The sequence below is a fragment of the Hemiscyllium ocellatum genome, chromosome 31, assembly GCF_020745735.1.
Source record: "Hemiscyllium ocellatum isolate sHemOce1 chromosome 31, sHemOce1.pat.X.cur, whole genome shotgun sequence".
NCBI classification, from domain to species: domain Eukaryota; kingdom Metazoa; phylum Chordata; class Chondrichthyes; order Orectolobiformes; family Hemiscylliidae; genus Hemiscyllium; species Hemiscyllium ocellatum.
The window spans coordinates 15190629-15212528 of NC_083431.1; the positions used below are offsets into that span (position 1 = coordinate 15190629).

Consider the following 21900-nt stretch of genomic DNA (forward strand, 5'->3'; position numbering starts at 1 on the left):
CCTTCAAATTTGTTGTGGTGACATTTTCAGATTTTTTTTAGTCAGGCCATGTTTTAAAGCAAAGCAATATTTGTATATAAAAGGCTGCAGCAATCCCCTGTTGAATCAACACATGAATTTGTATGATGATGTTTACAAGGAAATAGAAATACCACTGATGAGCATCTTAGATTTATGCCTTCATTGTTTGCTCAAGTATGGTTTTGGTATGTTTGAGTTAATGTATGTTCAAATTATTGTGATTGCATGTGTTGGTTGTAAACTTCATACAATTAGTTGTATCCAGTTGTGCAAGATAGTAGAATTTATATTGATAATCTGGTTAGATAACCTATTGCAAGATTTTGTGTTAGAATGCAAGATAATAGTAGGAAGACAAGAAAATTTAACAATAGAAGTTACAATTGAGTTAGAACGGTGGGTATATTGACTTACTTTGCCTCGTGATTTTCTCGTCTTATTAGTTTGCAGTTTCAGCAAGACCATCTAGTTTGACGCATTAAGGAATGGTGATGTAATTCACAGAAGAGATACAATCTTAATATGGTGTAGATTTTGAGGTTCTAGACAACTGAATTAGTCACAATTTCACAATAACACTACAAAACAGGTGTATGAAAAGGTGACAATGTCTCCTCAAGGCCTTTCAGGATCTTATACACTTTAATCTAGTCAACCTTTACTCTTCTGAACTTCACTGGAACTGAACTCAATCTGTCCAACCTACCATAAGACAGCACTCAATCAACGTGTCAATCAAGTAAACTTTCTCTGAACTATCTCCGAGCCACTTCTTTTTTAAAAAGTTTTTTTTAAGGAAAATTGTTGATAGAATGTGGGCATTGCTGACTGGGCCAATGTTTATTGCCGTCTTTTTCATTTGAGAAGGCGGTGGTGAGCTTCTGCCTTGAACCTATGCAGGCCACTTGCGAAGACCACCTTCCTAAGGGTAACCATTCGGTGAGCAATAAATGCTGGCTTAGCCAGCATCATCCAGATCCGATGCATCAGTTAAAATAAAAAAGATCATTTAAATAATGAAGTTAAAGCTGCATACAATAATTGATCGGTGTCCTAATTTGAACCTAACATCTTTACATTTATGTTCAGATTTTCTCATAATAAAGGAAAACATAGAAACATACAGCCATTTAAAAAAAAAGGACTGGGGTGGGCCATTCTGTCTTTTGAGCCTGTTTTGCCATTTACTGTGATCGTGTTGATCATTTAACTCGATACCCTATTCCCACTACCTCCCCGTAGCTTATGATTCCTTCAGCCCTCAGATGACATCTAACTCCTTGAACACATCCAATGTTTTGGTCTCAACTGCTTTCTGTGGTGGACAGTTCAACAGACTCTTCACTTTCTCAATGAAGAAATTCTTAGATAGAGATTCTTACTTTTGGACACCCTTCTTGTCAGGTACATCCTTCTTGCGTTTATCCTGCCTAGTCCTGTCAGAATTTTGTAGTTTTGAGATTCCCCACTCCTCACTTTTTTTTATTTCAGTGAAATAATGGGGGTGAGAGGAAGGTGTTGGGGTAGAGCTTTAACCAGTAGAGTTAATATTGCTGGCTCTGTATTATCTGTAGCTAGAATCTTTTTATTTGTTGAGTACTAATTCTTGCTAAGTAAGAATATTAGTCTAGTTTTTCTGTTAATCTGAGTCTGAAGAAAGATAAATTGGGGAATTTTGCAGACCGTTATAAAGTCTTTAACTTTTGTGTTCATGATGGGAATAGTGGGGATAGATTTCTAATGTGCTATCCTACTGAGACATTATGCACTTTTCTACTAGTCAGCCAATCATCTATCTGTGTTAAAATGCTACTCCCTGCACTATGAGCTTCTATATAATATTTTTTAATATGGCACCTTAGAACATAGAACATAGAAGGATACAGCGCAGTACAGGCCCTTCGGCCCTCGATGTTGCGCCGACCGAGTCCTACCTAACCTATACTAGCCCAATAACTTCCAAATGCCTATCCAATGCCCGCTTAAATGAACATAAAGAAGGAGAGTTCACCACTGATACGGGCAGGGCATTCCATGAACTCACAACCCGCTGTGTGAAGAATCTACCCCTAACATCTGTCCTATACCTACCACCCCTTAATTTAAAGCTATGTCCCCTAGTAACACCTGACTCCATTAGCGGTAAAAGGTTCTTAGTATCTACCCTATCTAAACCCCTAATCATCTTATACACTTCTATCAGATCTCCCCTAAACCTTCTCTTCTCCAATGAGAACAGCCCCAAGTGCCTCAGCCTTTCCTCATACGATCTTCCTACCATTCCAGGCAACATCCTGGTAAACCTCCTCTGCACTCGTTCTAAAGCTTCCACATCCTTCCTATAGTATGGCGACCAAAACTGCACACAATACTCCAGATGAGGCCTCACCAGAGTCTTATACAACTGCAACATGACCTCAGGACTCCGGAACTCAATTCCTCTGCCAATAAAGCCCAGTACACCATATGCCTTCCTCACAGCACTATTTACCTGGGTGGCAACTTTCAGAGATCTGTGTACATAGACACCAAGATCCCTCTGCTCATCCACACTACCAAGTAGCCTACCATTAGCCCAGTAATCCATCATCTTGTTATTCCTACCAAAGTGAACGACTTCGCACTTAGCTACATTGAATTCCATTTGCCACATTTCCGCCCAGCTCTGCAACTTATCTATATCCCGCTGTAACCTACCACTTCCTTCCTCACTATCCACAACTCCACCGACTTTCGTGTCATCCGCAAACTTGCTTACCCAGCTTTCAAGTCCTTCCTCTAGATCATTTATAAAGATAACAAAAAGCAATGGTCCCAAAACAGATCCTTGTGGTACACCGCTAGTAACTGCGCTCCAAGATGAACATAATCCATCAACTACTACCCTCTGTCTCCTTCCAGCCAGCCAATTCCTAATCTAAACCTCTAATGTATCCTCAATGCCATACCTCCGAAGTTTTAGCATTAGCCTACCATGGGGAACCTTATCGAACGCCTTACTAAAATCCATATACACAACATCTACTGCTTTACCCTCATCCACTTCCTTAGTCACCTTCTCAAAGAACTCAATAAGGTTTGTGAGGCACGACCTGCCCTTCACAAAACCATGCTGGCTATCCCTGATCACGTTATTCCTACCCAGATGTTCATAAATGTTATCCCTTACCATTCTCTCTAAGACTTTGCCCACCACTGAAGTCAGACTCACTGGCCTATAGTTACTAGGGCTATCCCTACTCCCTTTCTTGAACAATGGGACCACATTCGCTATCCTCCAGTCCTCTGGTACTATTCCCGTTGACAATGACGACATAAAAATCCAGGCCAATGGCTCTGCTATCTCCTCCCTAGCTTCCCATAGGATCCTGGGGTAAATGCCATCAGGCCCAGGAGACTTATCTATATTCATCCTTTCCAATATTCCCAAAACCTCTTCCCTGCATATTTCCAGGGCATCCATTCTAATTATTTGTGATTCCGTATTCACATCAGCAACAGTGTCCTGTTCCTGAGTGAATACTGATGAAAAGTACTGATTTAATGTCTCTCCAATCTCCTCCGCCTCCACACACAACTTCCCACTACTATCCTTGACTGGACCGATACCTACCCTAGTCATCCTTTTATTCTTGACATACCTATAGAAAGCCTTTGGGTTTTCCCTAATCCTACCAGCTAAAGACTTTTCATGTCCCCTTCTCGCTTTTCTTAGCTCCCTCTTTAGCTCCTTCCTGGCTACCTTATAACTCTCTATCGCCCCTACTGAACCTTCACGCCTCATCTTTACATATGCCGCCTTCTTCCCTTTCACAAGGGACTCCAATTCCTTACTAAACCACGGCTGCCTCACAAGGCCCTTTACACCATGCCTGACTGGTACATACCTATCGAGGACACGCAGTAGCTGCTCCTTGAACAATCCCCACATCTCATTAGTGTTCTTCTCTTGAAGCCTGTTTTTCCAATCCACACAACCTAAGTCATGCCTCACTGCATCATAATTTCCCTGCCCCCAGCTATAGCTCTTGCCCTGCGGCGCACGATTATCCCTCTCCATCACTAAAGTAAAAGTCACCGAGTTGTGGTCACTGTCCCCGAAGTGCTCACCTACCTCCAAGTCTAACACCTGGCCTGGTTCATTACCTAGAACCAAATCCAATATAGCCTCCCCTCTTGTTGGCCTGTCGACATATTGTGTCAGGAAACCCTCCTGCACACATTGTACAAACACCGACCCATCTAATGAACTCGAGCTATAGCTCTCCCAGTCAATATCTGGGAAGTTAAAGTCCCCCATAACAACCACCCTGCTACCTTCACTCTTTTCCTGAATCATCCTCGCAATATTATCCTCTACTTCTCTAGGACTATTAGGAGGCCTGTAGAAAACACCTAACAGGGTGACCTCACCTTTCCTATTTCTAACCTCAGCCCAAACTACCTCAGATGGCAAGTCCTCTTCCATCGTCCATTCCACTGCTGTGATACTGTCTTTGACAAGTAATGCCACGCCTCCCCCTTTTTTACCCCCATGTCTGATCCTACTAAAACATTTGAACCCTGGAACGTGCAACAGCCATTCTTGTCCCTGTTCTACCCACGTCTCTGTAATGGCCACAACATCGAAGTCCCAGGTACCAACCCACGCTGCAAGTTCACCTACCTTATTCCTTATACTTCTGGCATTGAAGTATACACACTTCAATCCTCCTTTCTGGTTACAGGCACCCTCCTTAGAGATTGCTGCATTATTCCTAACCTCCCTACACTCAAGGTCCTGTACCCTAAAGCTACAGTCCTGGTTCCCATGCCCCCGCGGAGTTAGTTTAAACCCTCCCAAAGAGCACTAGCAAACCTCCCCCCAAGGACACTGGTGCCCCTCAGGTTCAGGTGTAGCCCATCCTTTTTATAGAGGTCCCACCTTCCCCAGAAAGGACCCCAGTTGTCCAGAAACCGGAATCCCTCCCTCCTGCACCATCCCTGTAGCCACGCATTTAACTGCTCTCTCTCCCTATTCCTTGTCAAACAACTGCTGAAAATCCAAGTACACTGTACCTGCAGGATCCCCTTTATCCACAACTCATTTTCTTCCTTTAAAGAACTCCAATAAATTGTTGAAACATGTTTTCCCTTTCTCAAAGCCCTGATTACCTTGAGTTTTTTCTAAGTGCCCAGCTATAATCTCCTTGGTGATCAACTTGAACAGCTTCTCCTACAACAGATGTCAAGTTTATTAGCTTGCCTTGATTTCTGCTTCCCTACCTTCTTGACTAGATGAGTTACATTTGCTACTTTTTAGTTCAGTGGAACCTTTCCAGAATCTAAAACACTTTTGAGAATTAACACCAGAGTGTACAGTTCTTCATTAGGCACTCAGTCCATCAGGATCTGGAGACTTGCCTGTCTGCAGGTTTATCATTATGCTCAGTATCAATTCCCAAGTGATTGTAGTTTCACCAAGTTCTTCTCTCTTTTTCACCTCCTAATTTACAGCATTACTGAACAGGTTTTTGATTCCTGTACAACGAAGATGACAGTTTTTTTTCATTTCATAAGCTATTACCTTATTATCTACTATTAACTCCCATTCTCAATCCAGTAGAGGCCAGCTGTGTATATTGTTCCGGGAGCATTGCCAACCAGGACCTGGTCACACGGTGGCATTATGCTTTTTAAAAAACAATTTGAAAGGTTTTTCTTTGAAGCTTTATAATAGTGGATGTTGATGTGACTTTAATTGTTTCCAGCTATGCTCCTAGAATAAATGGAGATGTGTTTTCAACTTTAAAGACTGCATTGACAGCAGATGTATGGTGTCCTTGCCGTTTAATTTCTGTTGATGATATGACGGCCATTAATCCAATGGAATTGCAACCCAGATATTTGTTTATCTATTGCTTTCCCTCAGTGATTGTCTAATAAATCAGAAAAGGGAGGTACTGAACCAATTGGGTACATCTTGCTTGTGTCAGATCTTTTGAGATTAATGTGGTTGATTCAGATGAAACCATTGGAACCCATTTCTTTAGGATGTGCTATTTTTGACGATTGTAATGCAGTATTTGTTTATTAAATAGCACAAGATAGTGAGACAATTGAGTTTTAATAATGGCTTGTGTCAAAAACTGACAACTGAGAAAGGCTGTATTCACAACCACTGAGGTATCCCTCACCCTTGTCAATTTCCGGATAATGCATCAATGAGGAACCAAAACAAAAGGCATGATGTTTCTCAATTGCTTATTTGACTGTGATTATCAGGGTTAAGTTAGAGGGGTTTTGCATCAGACACTGAAATCTTTTGCACCAAATTGCATGCATTCTGTAGCATAGAGAAGCTGTTTGGTCCAACTGGTCTGTGCTGATATTTATACTCCACACAAGCTTTTTTTTCTTGTATATCAAATCCTGTCAGCAATCTTTCTAGTCTAAATTAGAAAATGGTGACAATGGCCCAGTTGAAAATGTGGGCATTGAGCAACCAAGCAGTAGATTAAACAAAAGAGGTGGCAAAAAGACTGGCAGCACTCCAGATAGCAAAGTTGCCAGGCCTGGATGGGATTTACTCCAGATGTGAGGTAAGGGAGCAAATTGCAGAGCTAGTGACAGAAATTTTCCAGATCCCTCTGAATATTTGATTAGAACTGGGGGACTGGAGACTTTGAAAATATGAAGCAGTTTAAGAAAGGCTCAGAGGATAACCCAAGAAACTACTGACCTGTCAGCTTGATATTGGAAAAACTTATCAAGTCCATAACACAGGATAAGATAAATATGTCCTTTAAGAAAAATAATGAGAGTTCTTTCGTAAGTTGGATAGATTGAGTCCTTTGACAAGGTAGCACAAACAGTGGGTGAAGGTATTGCTGTGATGGCATATGTTTCAACTTTCAGAATGCAGTGCTACATGGCAGGTTCATTGGCAAATTAGAAATGTTTGGTATTGATGGGTCCTTGGTGTAGAAGTTGGCTAAAGGAGAGGGGGTAGGTATAGATGAATATTTCGCAGACTGGAAATGAGTTGAAAGTGGTGTTCCTAAGCAACCAGTGTTGGGACCCTTGCTTTTTCTGATTTTTTTATAAACTATTTGAAGATGGGTGTCAAGAGAAAAGATGATACTAAGCTAGGGAGAACAGTGGATTGTGGGGATGACATTGAGTGACTTCAGACGGATATTGACAAGTTGGTCAAATGGCACACAACTGGAAGATGAATTTCAACACAGAGAAATTTGAGGTAATATATGTTGGTAGAAGAAACATGAGAAAACTGTACAGATTCAATGGTGCAACTTTGAGGGGAGTACAGAAGTAAAGGGACCTTGGGGTTCAAGTGTATAACTCTGAAAATGATCAGAAAAGTTAAAGCACTTGTTAAGGTTTAGAGGAACCTTGGGTTTATAATTAGAGTGGTGGAATAAAAGCAAGGAAGTGATGCTGCACCTGTACAAATGATAGGTTAGACATTTGGAGTATTATCTTCAGTCTGGGCACCTTATTTAAGCATGTGGCACTGGGAGTAATCCAGAGACTACAACCTTGAGGTCTTTAGTCTACTGCTTGGCTCCCTAAATTTTTAATGCAAGACCTCATCCCTCATTCTCCCTATATCATCGATACCAGTGTGTACCATTGCCTGTGTCCTATCCTCCCTCTTCAGGATGCTTTACAGCCACTAAGTGATATTTCTGATCTGGCAGCAAGGAGACAACATACCATCTTGGAGTTACATCTGCCACCACAAAAATGCCTGTCCAATGAATACCCTACCACTGTCACTCCTTTCTTCCTTCCCTCCTGTGCAGTCTTCACTCCCTTGAGGAATGAGCATCTCGTCAGCTTCCAAAAGTAGAAAAGCAGTTTGTGAGCAGGCCCCAGGGACTTCTGCACTAACTGCCTGATTCCCTTTGACTGCCTGGTGGTCAGCTGCTACCTCTTTTCCTCCAGTCCCTTTAGCAGCAGTGTGACCACCTCTCTAAATGTGGTCTCCATGTAACTTTCTGTCTCGGTGTGCCACAGTGTCTTCAACCACTGTTCGAACTCTGAAACGTGGAGTGTTTCTTCCACATGTGGTCATCTAGGACGTTGGTGGAGTCCATGACTTCCCACATATGACAATTACTGATTTCATTTGGCTGCACACACCCATAATGAGTTAAACTTAAATTTGCTTAGTCTGACTTGTTAACTTTTCTAATTAGTTAACTGTTAAGATGCTTCCTTTACTTTAACTTTTGTGACTTTTTATTCTCTGACTTTTACTTATCCCTGGTGCTTCTCCGTTCAACTCTTGATATTCTTCCAGCTCTTGGTCTTTGGTTGTCCTTGTCCCTACTGATCTGTGCGAATAACTAGAAAAACAAGACAGAACAAAAAGAAAGGCTCCCTCCCACATTTCACCTAATTCCACACTGACCAAACTGCCACACCTCACTCACTGCTGGCTGCACTTCTTCCTCATACTTATCCAGGTTTCCCTTTAAATGTGGTTTGTCTCAAATACTTCTGCTTGTGAACCTTGTGCGCTTATGTTTTCGATAAAGAAATTTCTTCTGAATTCCCTATTGGATTTGTTATGGCTACCCTATTTTGTGTCCAAAAATACAACGCTGAGGGTGCTGGAAATCCAAAATAAAAACAAATGCTGAAGCAGAGCAGTTCTGGCAGTGTCTCTGCAGAGAGAAACATGCATTTCAGGTCTGTGACCTTTTCACCAGAACTGGAAAAGGTAAAATGTGATAGGTTTGAGCAAGTGAAAGGTAAGGTCTGTGATGGAGGGCAGGAGAAATTAACTTGTAAGACATCCATGGATCTGAACTACACTGACTAGTTATGGGATAAAAAAGGATGTTTTTTTGGCACGATATTTGTATCTTTGCATTACTAACCCTTTTTAATACTGTATCATTAAACCTCTGATCATATATTCTCTCTTGGCCTACTATTTATCACAGACTACCCGTCTGTTGTTCCCAGCCTTTCTCTCCGTTCCAACTGAGCCCCTTTTACTTATGCAACTATTATGTTTTTAACTTAAGTTCTGCTGACCTTTTCCCATTTCCACAGATGCTGCCCATCCTGTTGTGCACTTCTAATGTTTTCTATTTTTAGTTTTAGTTTTTTGTTAGTCCTAGTGTTTAGGAAAACAAATTAAGCATCTTCTTATGTCTAATCTGTCAAAATCATCCATAATCTTGAAGAGCACTGTCTTATAAAGGTACTTTGAGGATCTACCACTGTTGAGGTGCTGGTTGGAGAGAGTTATGTCTTTGAAATCTTTGGATTCTCAAACCTCTTTTATTGCTGTAATGATATTGTACTTTGACTTTGGATGATGAGTTGTATAGAGATCAGTGAGCCCTGGAGCTGCAAGTTGTTATACCAGAAAATAAATCCCCTGATTTCATTTTGGAAAATAATGTACTGCTAGCATTTTGTTGTGGGGGTGGAGGATGGAATGTTGTTTATTTAAAGGGAAAGGGATGTAAGGTGATAGAAATTTTCATGCCCTGTGCAAAACAACTGTTGTATCTTTACGTTTTATGTTGACTTGAAAGACTTAAGTACATGTTGTTGACATTTTGTACTAGTCACTAAATGACCACTAAATTTGCCTGAACTGTGGAACTGGACTGATACTTCAGAGTAAAAAGTGAGGTCTGCAGATGCTGGAGGTCAGAGCTGAAAATGTGTTGCTGGTTAAAGCGCAGCATCAGGATGAAGGGCTTATGCCCGAAACGTCGAATTTCCTGTTCCTTGGATGCTGCCTGACCTGCTGCGCTTTAACCAGCAACACATTTTCAGCTCTGATACTTCAGAGTTTAAACCATGATCTATTACTAGCCCCACTGTACTATATTTCATGTTGTGACAATTACCACAAAGTATAACATAGCATTACAGATCTATTATGTTTGTTCCAAATGTGGAATTATGTAATTAGCTCCAGTGCTAAGTGAAATGAATGTATGTTCAGAATATGGCAATTATGTTAAAACCATGATTTTTTACAATGTAATTGTTTCCTTCCTTTTCTCAAGCTGGCAGAGTTTGAACTTAAGTGTAGATATAAAGCACTTAAGTTTACAAATGCTTCTGCTCGACTTTTAAATGCAGTGATCTTGTAAAATAAACTTTATTGAAAGCAAAATACTGTGGATGCTGGAAGTGTGAAATAAAAACAGAATTGCAAGGAGTGCTCATGTCTTGCAAAATCTGAGAGAGAAATTGAGTTACTATTTCAAGTCAAACTGACACTTCTGAAGAATCCTGTTTGACTCAAAATTAATTGATTCTCTTCACAGTTGCTGATAAATTTCCTGCATAGTCATAGTATTTTCATGTGTGTTTTTTTCTAAATTAAGCATCAATGAAGATTGTAATTCCTTGAACAAGTATCGCAAGCGGTACTGTGATATCACATCTATTAATCAGTCAAACCAATAGCACTGTCACTGTCATTGGCCCATTCTGACCCAGGTCTCTGGGCAGAATGCTGGCATTAATTTAGGATCATGCCATTGAGGAAGTTTGTGAATTTCTGTACTGGAGTGAAAAATAACTTATGTGATCGTCATTAAACTAACTAAAACCTGTGAAGATGGTGCACAGAAATTCACCTTTCTATACTTAACCCTGTATTTTGGTCACTGGAAATTACTTAACACTTTACACTTTAATAGTGATGACTTGATACATTATAATTGTTGCAGAAAAGTCTTCTCCAGTAAGATTGGAATGTATCTCATTTGAAATGTCTTGGAGAGGCATGGCGCATATATAAAAAAAATCACATCCAGCGGTCATCTTCAAATCTTTGCCCCCCCCCCCCCGCCCTATTTGTCATTTCAGTTTGCAAACAGCTATTATGTAACTTTGCTATTTTTAGATCTCTTGAAATTTGTACTGTATGTTCATGCTGACTGACTTGTTGAGTATTTAGTATAAATCTGTTGGTTATATGTAACCAAAGATCAAAGTTGCATGGTTGAGATCAAAAATTTGGCATAATGCACTCCTGCACTCTGGTGTTGGAGAACCATCGCTCACTTTCATCTGTTAAGTTGAAGAAGTAATTTTCCAATTACAACCTATTGAAAATGGATATAGATGCTTGACAGAAGGCAGTTTATCTACTTTTCTATTTACATAATGCTTTAAATCAATCAATTTTTTTCATTGCCATTGCTGTAACTTAATTTTTCTTGTAATCTCTCTCTTGAAATCATTGATGTCTACCTTCCAAAGTTTAGAGAATAATGGAATAGTTACATCATAGTTACAGTAATTCAATCTATTGTGCAACTTTATGTCCGGCTGGACATCAGATACAGGGAATCAAAGTGAAAGAAAATTTATTCAGATATAGATATCAGAAGTATACTGCAAATAAATCTTAGGTTGGATGTTCCAGACTATTTGCTTTTAACATCAGTAACTTCTACCTACACCATTGGGCCACTTTGAGCCACATTAGCAAGTTTGAGTAAGTGTTCTCCGTTTGCATGGCATAGAGGAGTCAGTGAAGAGGAGACGACAATGTCAGTCAGATGTGAAAATTATTGATCTTTTCTTATACACTATTAAAACAACAGCTAACTTTGTGCCCTGTGTAAATAAGTTAATTTTGGATTGGGTCATCAAATTTCAGATCTTTTCGGTCACTGATGGAGATTATCATTAAATACCTGGTTGTCAAAAGTTATTGAAAAGTATGCATGTACAGTGGTAATGGTGTATAACAGTGTTTGTAGAGCAGCTATATCTGCCAGCTGGAGTATCGAAGTAATGAGTATGTTTGTGTTTTGTATAGGTAAAGCCAAAGGGGAAAAAGAGAAACTCCCAGAGCCACAAACCAACAAAGGTAATGTATAAAAAAATCTAGTGTGTGTAGAGATTGGGCAGTATGTCCGTGCACACATGCTGGTGTGATCTGGAACAATACTACATTTGCCACAAATGAGGCTGTCAAAATAAGTCAGGATCACAAACGTTGCTTGAATTTCTTTGTAAATATGTGCTATATTTGGAAAAAAACAGTGAGGATTCATATCCATATTCATATTTGGTGTTGAATGATAACTATTTGTCTTAATCAGAATTAACATCAAATATAAAAATGTGTGACACACCAGTTGAAATTAAACTCTTGAAATATGTATTTTGTGTATGTATCACTTCTGCATATAAAAGCTAAACATGTTATTTGCCAAATATCCCCAATCTAAGATTGTGACTTTTTGTGATAACATTATCTTGGCAAATCTTTTCATTATAGTTTGAGGATGGGTAATGAATTGTTTTAACTTAGCCTTTGCTTTTCAGACCAAGTGTGCTGAAGTCATAAAAATAGGCATATCAAATGTGATCAAAGTTTAAATTCTAAAGCTGTAATTTGTACGTATTTGAATGTATTCTGGAAGTGAATGTACTCAAGGTTTTATTGGAGTAATTTGGAGTCTATAATTCCTCTGAAGGACAGCTACAGACATTTGGATGAAGCAGTAGCTTCTATGGACATTGGAAAATTATTTGTTAAAAATATTTTTTTATAGGATTTTTCCTTTTTCTTCTTTTATTGTAAATTCTATTACCTTTGTGCTGGCAATATGCATTTGTGAGCTCCAATACAGTAGTAATGGGAGGAGAGATGTATTTGCATTTTTCTTTTGTTCAAATAAAACTATAACAGTATTTATTTTGCATAAAATTGGGACAAGCATAAGCAAAGACCAATTGACACTACTCCAACAAGATAATGGTAAACCTTCCACATCAGCCCCATTATCTGAACCATCCTCCTCTCTCCTGATTGCCTCAGCGTCCAGAAATCGATTAATCTCAGTCTTGGCTATAATTATTAATTTAGCATCTACAGCCCTCTGGAATAGAGAGTTTCCAAGATTTACAACCCAGTAAGTGACAAAATCTGTCCTCATAGTAGTTGTATCTTATTAGTTCTAGACTTTCCAGGCAGAGGAAATAGCCTCTTGAAATCTATCCTGTCCCGTTAAGCCCATAAGTAATTTTGTACATTTCAATGAGACCATATATTTTGCCATAGTTCTCATGGGATAGCTAGTGCATTCCAGAAACCAATCTAGTGAATCTTTGTTGCACCCTCTCAAAACCGAACATAAGTTATGTCCGGGAGTAGGGCATTTGCTCCCTTGAGCCTACTTTGCATTTCAATTTGCAGTTCTACTTTAACCATTTAAACCTAACAGCCTTTCCTCCATCACAAACTGGGAAAGAGGCTTCCACAGGCTCAACCGTCCAAGAGAAAAACCTATCTCCTCAACTTTGTCTTAAATGGGAGACCCAATTTTATTTTAAACTGTGTATCCCATCGTTCTCATTCCTTCTATGAGGTAATATGCTTTCAGCATCTGCCCTATGAAGTCCTCTCAATACCTCTGCAGATGCTGCCAGACCTGCCAGGTTTCTCTAGCTGTAACTCCAGATATGGTCTCAGCTGTGTTCTGTACAACTGAGCAAAAAAACTCTATTTTCATATTCTGTTGCCTTTCAATATATAACAATGTTCCATTTTTGCTTCCAAATCACCTGCTATGTCTGCATGCTAAAGTTTTATGATCATAGCTGAACCAATATTCCTCACGTCCACTTATCTGACCTTTTCTGGTGACCCTTGATTTCCCGATTGATCAAGAACTTATCTCAGTTTTAAATATGCGTAAGGCCTCTGCCTTCCACAAGTCTCTGTGGCAAGGAGTTCCAAAGACTTGCAACCCTCTCAGAAGAAATGCCTCCTCACCTCAGTCTTAAATTGGCAACGCTTTATTCTGATACAATGCTCTCTGGTCCTACACACTTGCATGAGGGGAAACAATTGTCTCAGCATTTACCCTGTCAAACTACGTAACAATTCTATATTTCAATGAGCTTATCTTTCATATGTTAAATTACAGTGAGTAGAATCCCAGACTGTTTAATCTTTGCTCATAGCCCCTCCGTGCCAGGGATCATCCTTGTGCGCCTTCACTGCCTCCAATATATAATACCTTAAATAAGGGGGCCAAAATTCTTTACAGTACTCCAAATATGGTCCCATCAGCACCGTGTATAGTTGTAGTAAAGCTTTCCTAATCTTGTACTCCAACTCCCTTCAAATAACCCAGCCAACATTCCATTAGCCTTCCTGATTACTTGCTGCACGTGCATGCTAGCTCCATGTGTTTCATGTACAAGTATCCCCACATCCTTTATGTTGAAGCTTTCTACAGTTCTCCATTTTTAATATTCTGTTCTTTTGTTCTCCCTTCCAAAATGAACAGCGTTATGTTTTCCCATTTGCCAACTTTTTGCCCACTTAACCTATCAATATCTCTCTCTAAACTGTATCCCCCTTTTAGCCTACCTTTCCATCTATTTTAGTTTCGTCTGCAAATTTGGCTACAAAACATTCACATCCTTTATACTGTAAGCAGTTGCGTTTCCAGCACTGATCCCTTTGGAATCCCACTGGTCATGGGTCACCAACCTAAAAAGAATCCCTGAATCCTGGTCGCTGAATTGGGATTGTCGGTAGCTGAGAATGTAAGCCAGTGTTGTTTTCAAATTTAAAATCTTTTGATTATAGTACATCTCTTCAGGATGGAAGTTGTTCAGTCTTGGGAATGCATAAATGTAAATTATTTACTATTGTTGTATTTTTATAGTTTAGAATTTTGCTTTGATACACTTATCGGCTGACAAATACTTTATGCTTTGTGGGGATGCAGCGAACCAAGGTGGCCATTTCAATCTTTGAGCCTTTCTGTTCTCAGAAATGCTTCTAAACTTGCTAACAGCCATCTGGATTGCTGACTCTTGGCTGATCTGCAATGAACTCAAGCTAATTGTATGCTAGTTTTGTCCAATCACAAGAAAAATAGATTTCTTTTTGTATTTGTAGGACTCATTGGTTTGGGGACTGACGAAAGGTAGGGAGTAGAAGAGACATTCAACTGCAACCTTAGCAATTTGAGCAGTTTCAAATAAAAGTAATAGTTTTGCAACTAAAGTTTGCTTTTATTTTCTGTCTTCCTTTTACATCAACACATTGAGCTGAAAAAGGGATCAACTAATTACTGCATGTTGTTCTGAAGGAGTTGATTAAACGTACTTAACCGAGGTGTGTGTTCTATGATAATATTATTTGAATTGTAATTTAGGATTGTCAAACCTAGACATGTTGGATTGTTCAAGGCTTGTTTAAGGTCAAATCAATAACAAAGAAAAAAATAATTTGCTGAATTCTTATCAACTTCCTGAAATATCTGAACATTACAATTCAATATTTTAGGTTATTTTTACATTGGCATAAAGCAAGTCCAGTATACTCAATGTTTAAATGACACAAAAAGCATCACCTTGTCCAAAGCCTTCTCTGATGGCCGGGTTTTAAAGTGATGTCACCTAATAACTATTTCATCGTTATACTTTGCCTTTTCACTCTCTAAATTTCAATTATTCCTGTATCACAAACAACGGTCCAACCATTCTTTGAATTAATATCATTAATGTTGTCTTCTGTTTAACTGATTAGGTCATCCTTCTCGAACTTGACCTTCACCTTGAAAGCAATTGGTCATTGTATCTCACTGGAAAATTTCTAGTTCCCACTGTTAATGCTGGTTCCAATTGTATCTGTTCAATAACATATCCAGGTATTCTTCATACAATCAGAACAGTCTCCCCAGTGTCCTTCATCCTTCGTCTTCTCCTCATCCTTTTCAATATGGTGACAGAATCTAGAAGCATGGGATCAGGAACAGTGTTTATGCTTGACTTTGTTTTTAACAATTGTTGATTCAAACTCAGTTGTTGATCATTCTTACTTTCAAAAACATCAGATAGTAATTATCCCCAGCTCAATATAGGAAAGACAAAACCTGTAGTTATTAATTTAGTTCCTATAAACTTCTAAACATTTGCTTTCTCAGCTGCCGTTTCTGGATCCTTTTGGTGGACAACATCTTTGTATCTTATTTGATTTTTGAGCTGACTTTATTCCTCAACATCTATTCCTATCACTGCGATTCTTATAATTTATCATTGCAGTACTAGCCTTTTTCAGGGCTAACTGTCCTGCAGATTTCATTTCAGGATTTTTTTTTATATAGTGGCTTTATCTTTACAAAAGTTTTCTAACTGGCTTCACTATTTTTAGCCTTCATTTGTTCTAAGTCATGTGAAATAGTTTTGCTTGCGTACCTTGTCCCTGAGCTTTCACTAACATGGCCCAGGCCAGATTCCACTGGTTTCCTGTGTCGCCATAAATCAAGTCCAATTTACCCCTCATGCAATCACACATGGGCTTGTGTTGACCTATTTCAGTGACCTGGTTCAGCTTTGTTTCTGGATGCATTTCTGAAATTTACATTCACTTGTTTCAGTCTTCAAACAGAGACTAATACTTGAAAAGCTATATCTTTCAGTCTGCAAAAAAGCCACCTTTTTTGTTTGCAGTGAGTCACTAGTGTTTGCTTGTGTTCTTATGGTATTAGGCTACTTGCAGTTTATTGCAATGATTTCCTCAACCAAAAACATTCAACATTTTGTAAGTAGGTCTTGTTAGTCAATTTTGTTCTAGTTATTCAAGTTTGAATATTTAATGCTGATTATACTATTAAGAGACACAACAGCCTCTGGAACCTGGGTTCAGGATGGTGGAATTTAAATTCAGTAAAAGTCTGGAATTAGAGCCTAATAACGACCGTGAATCCATTGACAATTATTGGGAAAATCCATCTGCTTCACTAACTCCCTTTCCTGTCCTTCCCACATGTGATTCCAGACCCACAGCAATGTGGTTGACTCTTAACCCTCTAGGCGATTAGGCATGGGCAATAAATTCCAGTCTCGCCAGTGATGCTCTCATCCCGTGAATGAATAAAAAGTCATTTGTCTTTTGTTTAAAATCTTAACAAATAATTGCGTCTCTATCTCTGTGACTTCCATTTGAAATTGAATTTATTAATGTTTATTTTCTTTACAGTCCATTCTAGTATATGATGAACATTCAGTGATTTCAAAATTTCCAATGCAGTTTGACTAAAACAATTGGAAAAGAGATAGTGGGACTTCAAATGTTTGAAGCATTCTGATTCATTTCATAATTTATTTGACTTTTTTTTTCTTTTGAATTAATGACTCACTGCTTTGAGAGTCAGGATTTTATTTTAACATCGGAAGTTTTTTTTAAAATAGTGACTTGAAAATAGAGCAATAATGTTTTCTCTCACATTAAGGATCTTAAAATAGAAGTCCAGACTCTCTGAACTAGATTCTCAAATGTTAGCTCGATTAAACTTTTCAAGTTGTAAAGTTGTATAAATGTCAGTCACTGAGCAATATTATTCCTCACAAGTTATCACTATGCAATTGTATGGTAGCCTTTCCTTTCCACAAGGTCGGTTAGCTGGACTGTTGGTTTGTGATGCAGTGATGCCAACAACACTGGTGCAATTTTCGTCCAGGCTGAGGTCACCATGAAGGCTCTGTCTTCTCAAACTCACCCCTTTGCTGTTATGTAGTGACCCTGAGGTTAGACCTACTGCCAGTCATCTCTCTTTAATGAGAGAGCAGTCTGTGGTGCTCTGGCATTATGGCGACGCTCACTTTCACTTGATTTTGTTTCATTGTGCTAAGGATATGCAAAACTGTCAGACTTGTCTGCTTGAATTGTAACGGTCACCTGGATTGCATATGATATGTAAGGCTTTATCTGCCCAGCTTGAGTTGAGCCAGGAGATTGTTTGCAGAAGTGTAATATGGGAGTGATGTACCAGTGAATATAATTCTTTCATTGATGGTGGTGATGAAAAGTTTTGAGGTGATAAATTAGGTTTGAAGAAAGATCTTTCATTTCTAAAAGCAGCTATCATGTTATATGACATTTTTAACCATTCACAGTAAATACGATTTTTTAAAGAAAATTCACTGTTGTAGGCAAAAAATTTGCAGAGGAAAATCGCGAACACAGTAACTGAGACAAATGAAAACAGAAAATGCTGAAAGATCAACAGATCAGGCAGCATCTGTGAATAGAGAAACCGAGTTAACATTTGAAGTCGATGATGTTTTCTCAAAACATGCAATCTACAATCTGTGTTTCAAGTTAAGAACCATCTGACCCAGACAAAAAGGACACTTCAGTTAACTTCAGCATGGTTTTGTTCCAGTCCCATTACACCAAACAATTCAGTAGTACCAAATATTTGCAAGCCAACAGCCAAATTGTTTACTGCAAAGTCCCACAAGTAGCAATGAAGAATCGTAAATTGATAAATGGTGACCAACACCAAAAGAGTCTTTTATGTCTGCTTTGGCCATCTGATGTCTCCATTTAAAGACAGCGCTTCTCCAGTAGTAAAATAAATTGTCATTACCTGAGGGCTTCTGCCTCCATAAATAGGCAAAGTCTTTTCACTGGGGTCAGGGAATCCAGAACTGGAGGGCATAGGTTTAGGGTGAGAGGGGAAAGATATAAAAGAGACCTAAGGGGCAACGTTTTCACGCAGAGGGTGGTATGTGTATGGATTGTGCTGCCAGAGGAAGTGGTGGAGGCTGGTACAATTGCAACATTTAAGAGGCATTTGGATGGGTATATGAATTGTGGAAGGGTTTGGAGGGATATGGGCCGGGTGCTGGCAGGTGGGACTAGATTGGGTTGGGATATCTGGTCAGCATGGATGGGTTGGACCGAAGGGTCTGTTTCCATGCTGTACATCTCTGACTCTATGACCATCCTTTCAGGCAGAGAGTTCTAGATCCCTACAATCTTTTGGATTAAAAATATCCTTCTCAACTCTGCTCTGATTCTTCCACAGATTGCAGTAAATCAGTAGCCCCTAATTGCTTCTGTTTCTGCTAATGGAATGTGTCATTTTTGTTTAATCCACTGTATTCCTGCCACTCAATTTTATATAGTTTAGTTATTCCACACCAGCCAAAATTGTCATGCAGGAAATACCGGGTACAAAGCTGAAAGTTTTAGGAATTGACTCTTGTCTCTTGCTTTCAAATACACATCAGGGGTTTCAGTAATGTAACACCATTTGTATTGATGTGAAATTGAAATTGTTGATTACTTCATCTCACAATGTAATGTTGAAGATACCAGGAGAGCATAAAAAGTTGCCATGTTTGGCTGTGAGGACTTCAAAACAGTACTGTATGTCACTTAACTTACAATTGAACATCAGTTTAAAAAAATTCAATTTACTTTAAGCATGAAAATGAATTTTCTTCTTCTAATAGTCTGAAGCCAGATATATTTGCCATAATGATTACCATTTCTTTCGTGTCAGCTTTAGCTCAGTGTCGCGCACTCCTAATTCTCAGTTTTAAAAAAAGTGGTTACAGTCCTTTTTTTTTAAAAGAAAAGTGAATATGTAATTTAATGTAGCACTTCATTACAGTACTGTGGAAATGGTACATTGTTCAAGTTACAGCACCATCCTTTAGATGAGATGTTAAAATGTGGTGCTGTCTTCTGAGATGGACATAAAGTATTCTGCCACACAATTCCGAGAGGAGAATATGCCCTGGTGTATAATCATCCCTTGACGAATAAATGCATAGGACAAATTATCTGATTATTTAATTTCTATTTATGTGACTTTGCTGTTTGTAAATTGCCATATTTACAAATAATAGGCTACATTTTAAAAATGTTTTGGTTGTTTGAATTTTGTGGGATATATCAATGATTTGGACTTGATTATGGGGGGTGGAATGTTTAAGAAATTTGCAGGTTATACAAAAGTTGGCCCAGTGGTTGATACTGAAGAAGAAAGCTTTGAAATGTCGGAATACATCAATGTACTTGTCAGGTTGAACACTGGCAAATGGAGTTCAATCTGGACAAAAATAAGGCTGTGCATTTGGGAAAAACTAACCAGGAAAGAACACAGTAATTGGTAGGATACTACAACATCTAAAGGCATTTGGATGGGTACATGAATAGGAACAATTTGGAGGGATTTGGGCCAGGTGCTGGCAGGTGGGACTAGATTGGGTTGGGATATCTGGTCGGCATGGACGAGTTGGACCGAAGGGTCTGTTTCTGTGCTGTACATCTCTATGACTCTATAAAGTGCTTTGGAACACCTTAATGCTGTGATGAATGAAAAGATTTATTTTCTGCCATAATGCAATGAAGTGAAGTTTGACAGACTTGAATTGTTACATTATGAAAGTAAGTTTTTGACTATATATGCAAACTTTTCCATTTTAATGTTTCAAACTAAATGGGTGTACAGCTTAGATGTTGATTGGGCTGGGGTTAATCAGATTGATAAAATAACGTGAAGGAAAATGGTGATTCATAGCATTTGAAAAAAAATGGCATGATACAAAGCTGCCAATTTTTTTGACTCCTGCCCATGCTGGGAATCTATTAATTTTGTGATCTTTAATTCTTTAAAGTTGTATTATTATTGCAACTTGTATTTATTTCAATAGCTCAGTGGAGTTGAACAATGAAGATGTGACTATGATTGCATCTTTTGAGAAGAAAATTATATACTTTTCCCAAATTGGTAAAATGACACTTTTCCAAACTATTGATTGAACATGTGTGAAAGCATTCCTTTCTGTAACTTCACAGTTTGGTTTCAACATATGGATAAAAACTTTCAACATGTGATCCTGGATCCATTCGTTTCTAGAATTTAGTTGTGCAGGGTATGTTTATACCTGTCAATTGCAGACAAACACTATCCATTTTCCTGTCAACATTGGCAGGCAAGATCATGTGAAATATCTGCCGTTTTTAATTAAGCAATTGCAATGCCTGTTTAAACAACAGACATCCTTCTAAATTAGAATCTTTCCAACTGCGTTGATTAAAAGCTAGAGTTAAACATTTTACATGGAACAATGGCTAAATATGCTGATAACAAAATGCTTTCATAATGTGCTTAAATGGATCCTTGTTTGTAAACCTGTATTTGAAAGGACTGTTGGGGGTATGAAACACTCTGCGTATATTACTAAGAATCAACAGTCATAAGCCTTTACTTGATTGGGTTTGGTTGGTACAGAAGCACCTGGTAATTCTTTTGCTGGCTGTGAAATAAAACTAATTCCATGTCGTTATTCCTGTTTCCTTATATGTACTTACGAAATTTAGGTTTGCAGCGTACTAGGTTCTGATCTTGATTTTGAGAGTTTTCTAGAGCTGGCAATATTTCCAGAGTTTTGTTTTTAGTTCAAATTTCAAGCATATTTGGTATTTTGCTTTTGGAATGAACTTGGTTCTTTCACTTCCTCCTCCCACCATGAAGCAAAATACACTTGTCGTGACAGTGCATGAACTAAAATAGAAGGTGTGATGCTTTCAACTGGTATGCTTAATAAGTGGAGAATGTACCTGTATCAGTTGAAATTATAGAGTTATAGAGTCGTACAGCGTGGAAACAGGCTCTTTGGTCCATGGCGACCAGGTATCCTAAATTGAACTAGTCCCATATCCCCCTCAATCTTTCCTAATCATGTACCTTTTTAAATGTTGTTATAACTTATGTGCAGAATGAGACCACTGCTCACCCCAATTATTCAGTCAATTGTGTTAATGTGACGCTTCCATTTTGAATATTAGATTCTTCATTGAGGCTGCCCATTTTAAACACAGATTTTGTGCTGTGATCCATAACAATTAGAGCAGCAACTTGCATTTATAACACCTACTTCAAAGACAGCCTGAAGTATTCATTCAGAAAGAAAAAAGGAAAACACTTTTGGGCTATGGGAAAAAGGTAGGTGAGTGGCATTGAGTGCCAGCATTGACATGATGTACACACGAAGCTAAAATTGTCATTGTCCTGCTGGACCATGTTAGAGACATGATTGGTGGTGGTTTAACCT

General features: G+C 38.7%; 1 protein-coding gene across 2 annotated transcripts in view; it reads left to right on the forward strand.

Annotated features, from left to right (window-relative positions):
- akap10 (A kinase (PRKA) anchor protein 10) overlaps window positions 1-21900 on the forward strand; it is a 76403-nt gene that overhangs the window by 12673 nt on the left and 41830 nt on the right. For both annotated transcript variants that reach the window (XM_060848316.1, XM_060848317.1), the window contains exon 2: window positions 11837-11887. In XM_060848316.1, coding sequence (XP_060704299.1) covers window positions 11837-11887 — 51 coding nt within the window. The remainder of the gene's footprint in view (window positions 1-11836; window positions 11888-21900) is intronic.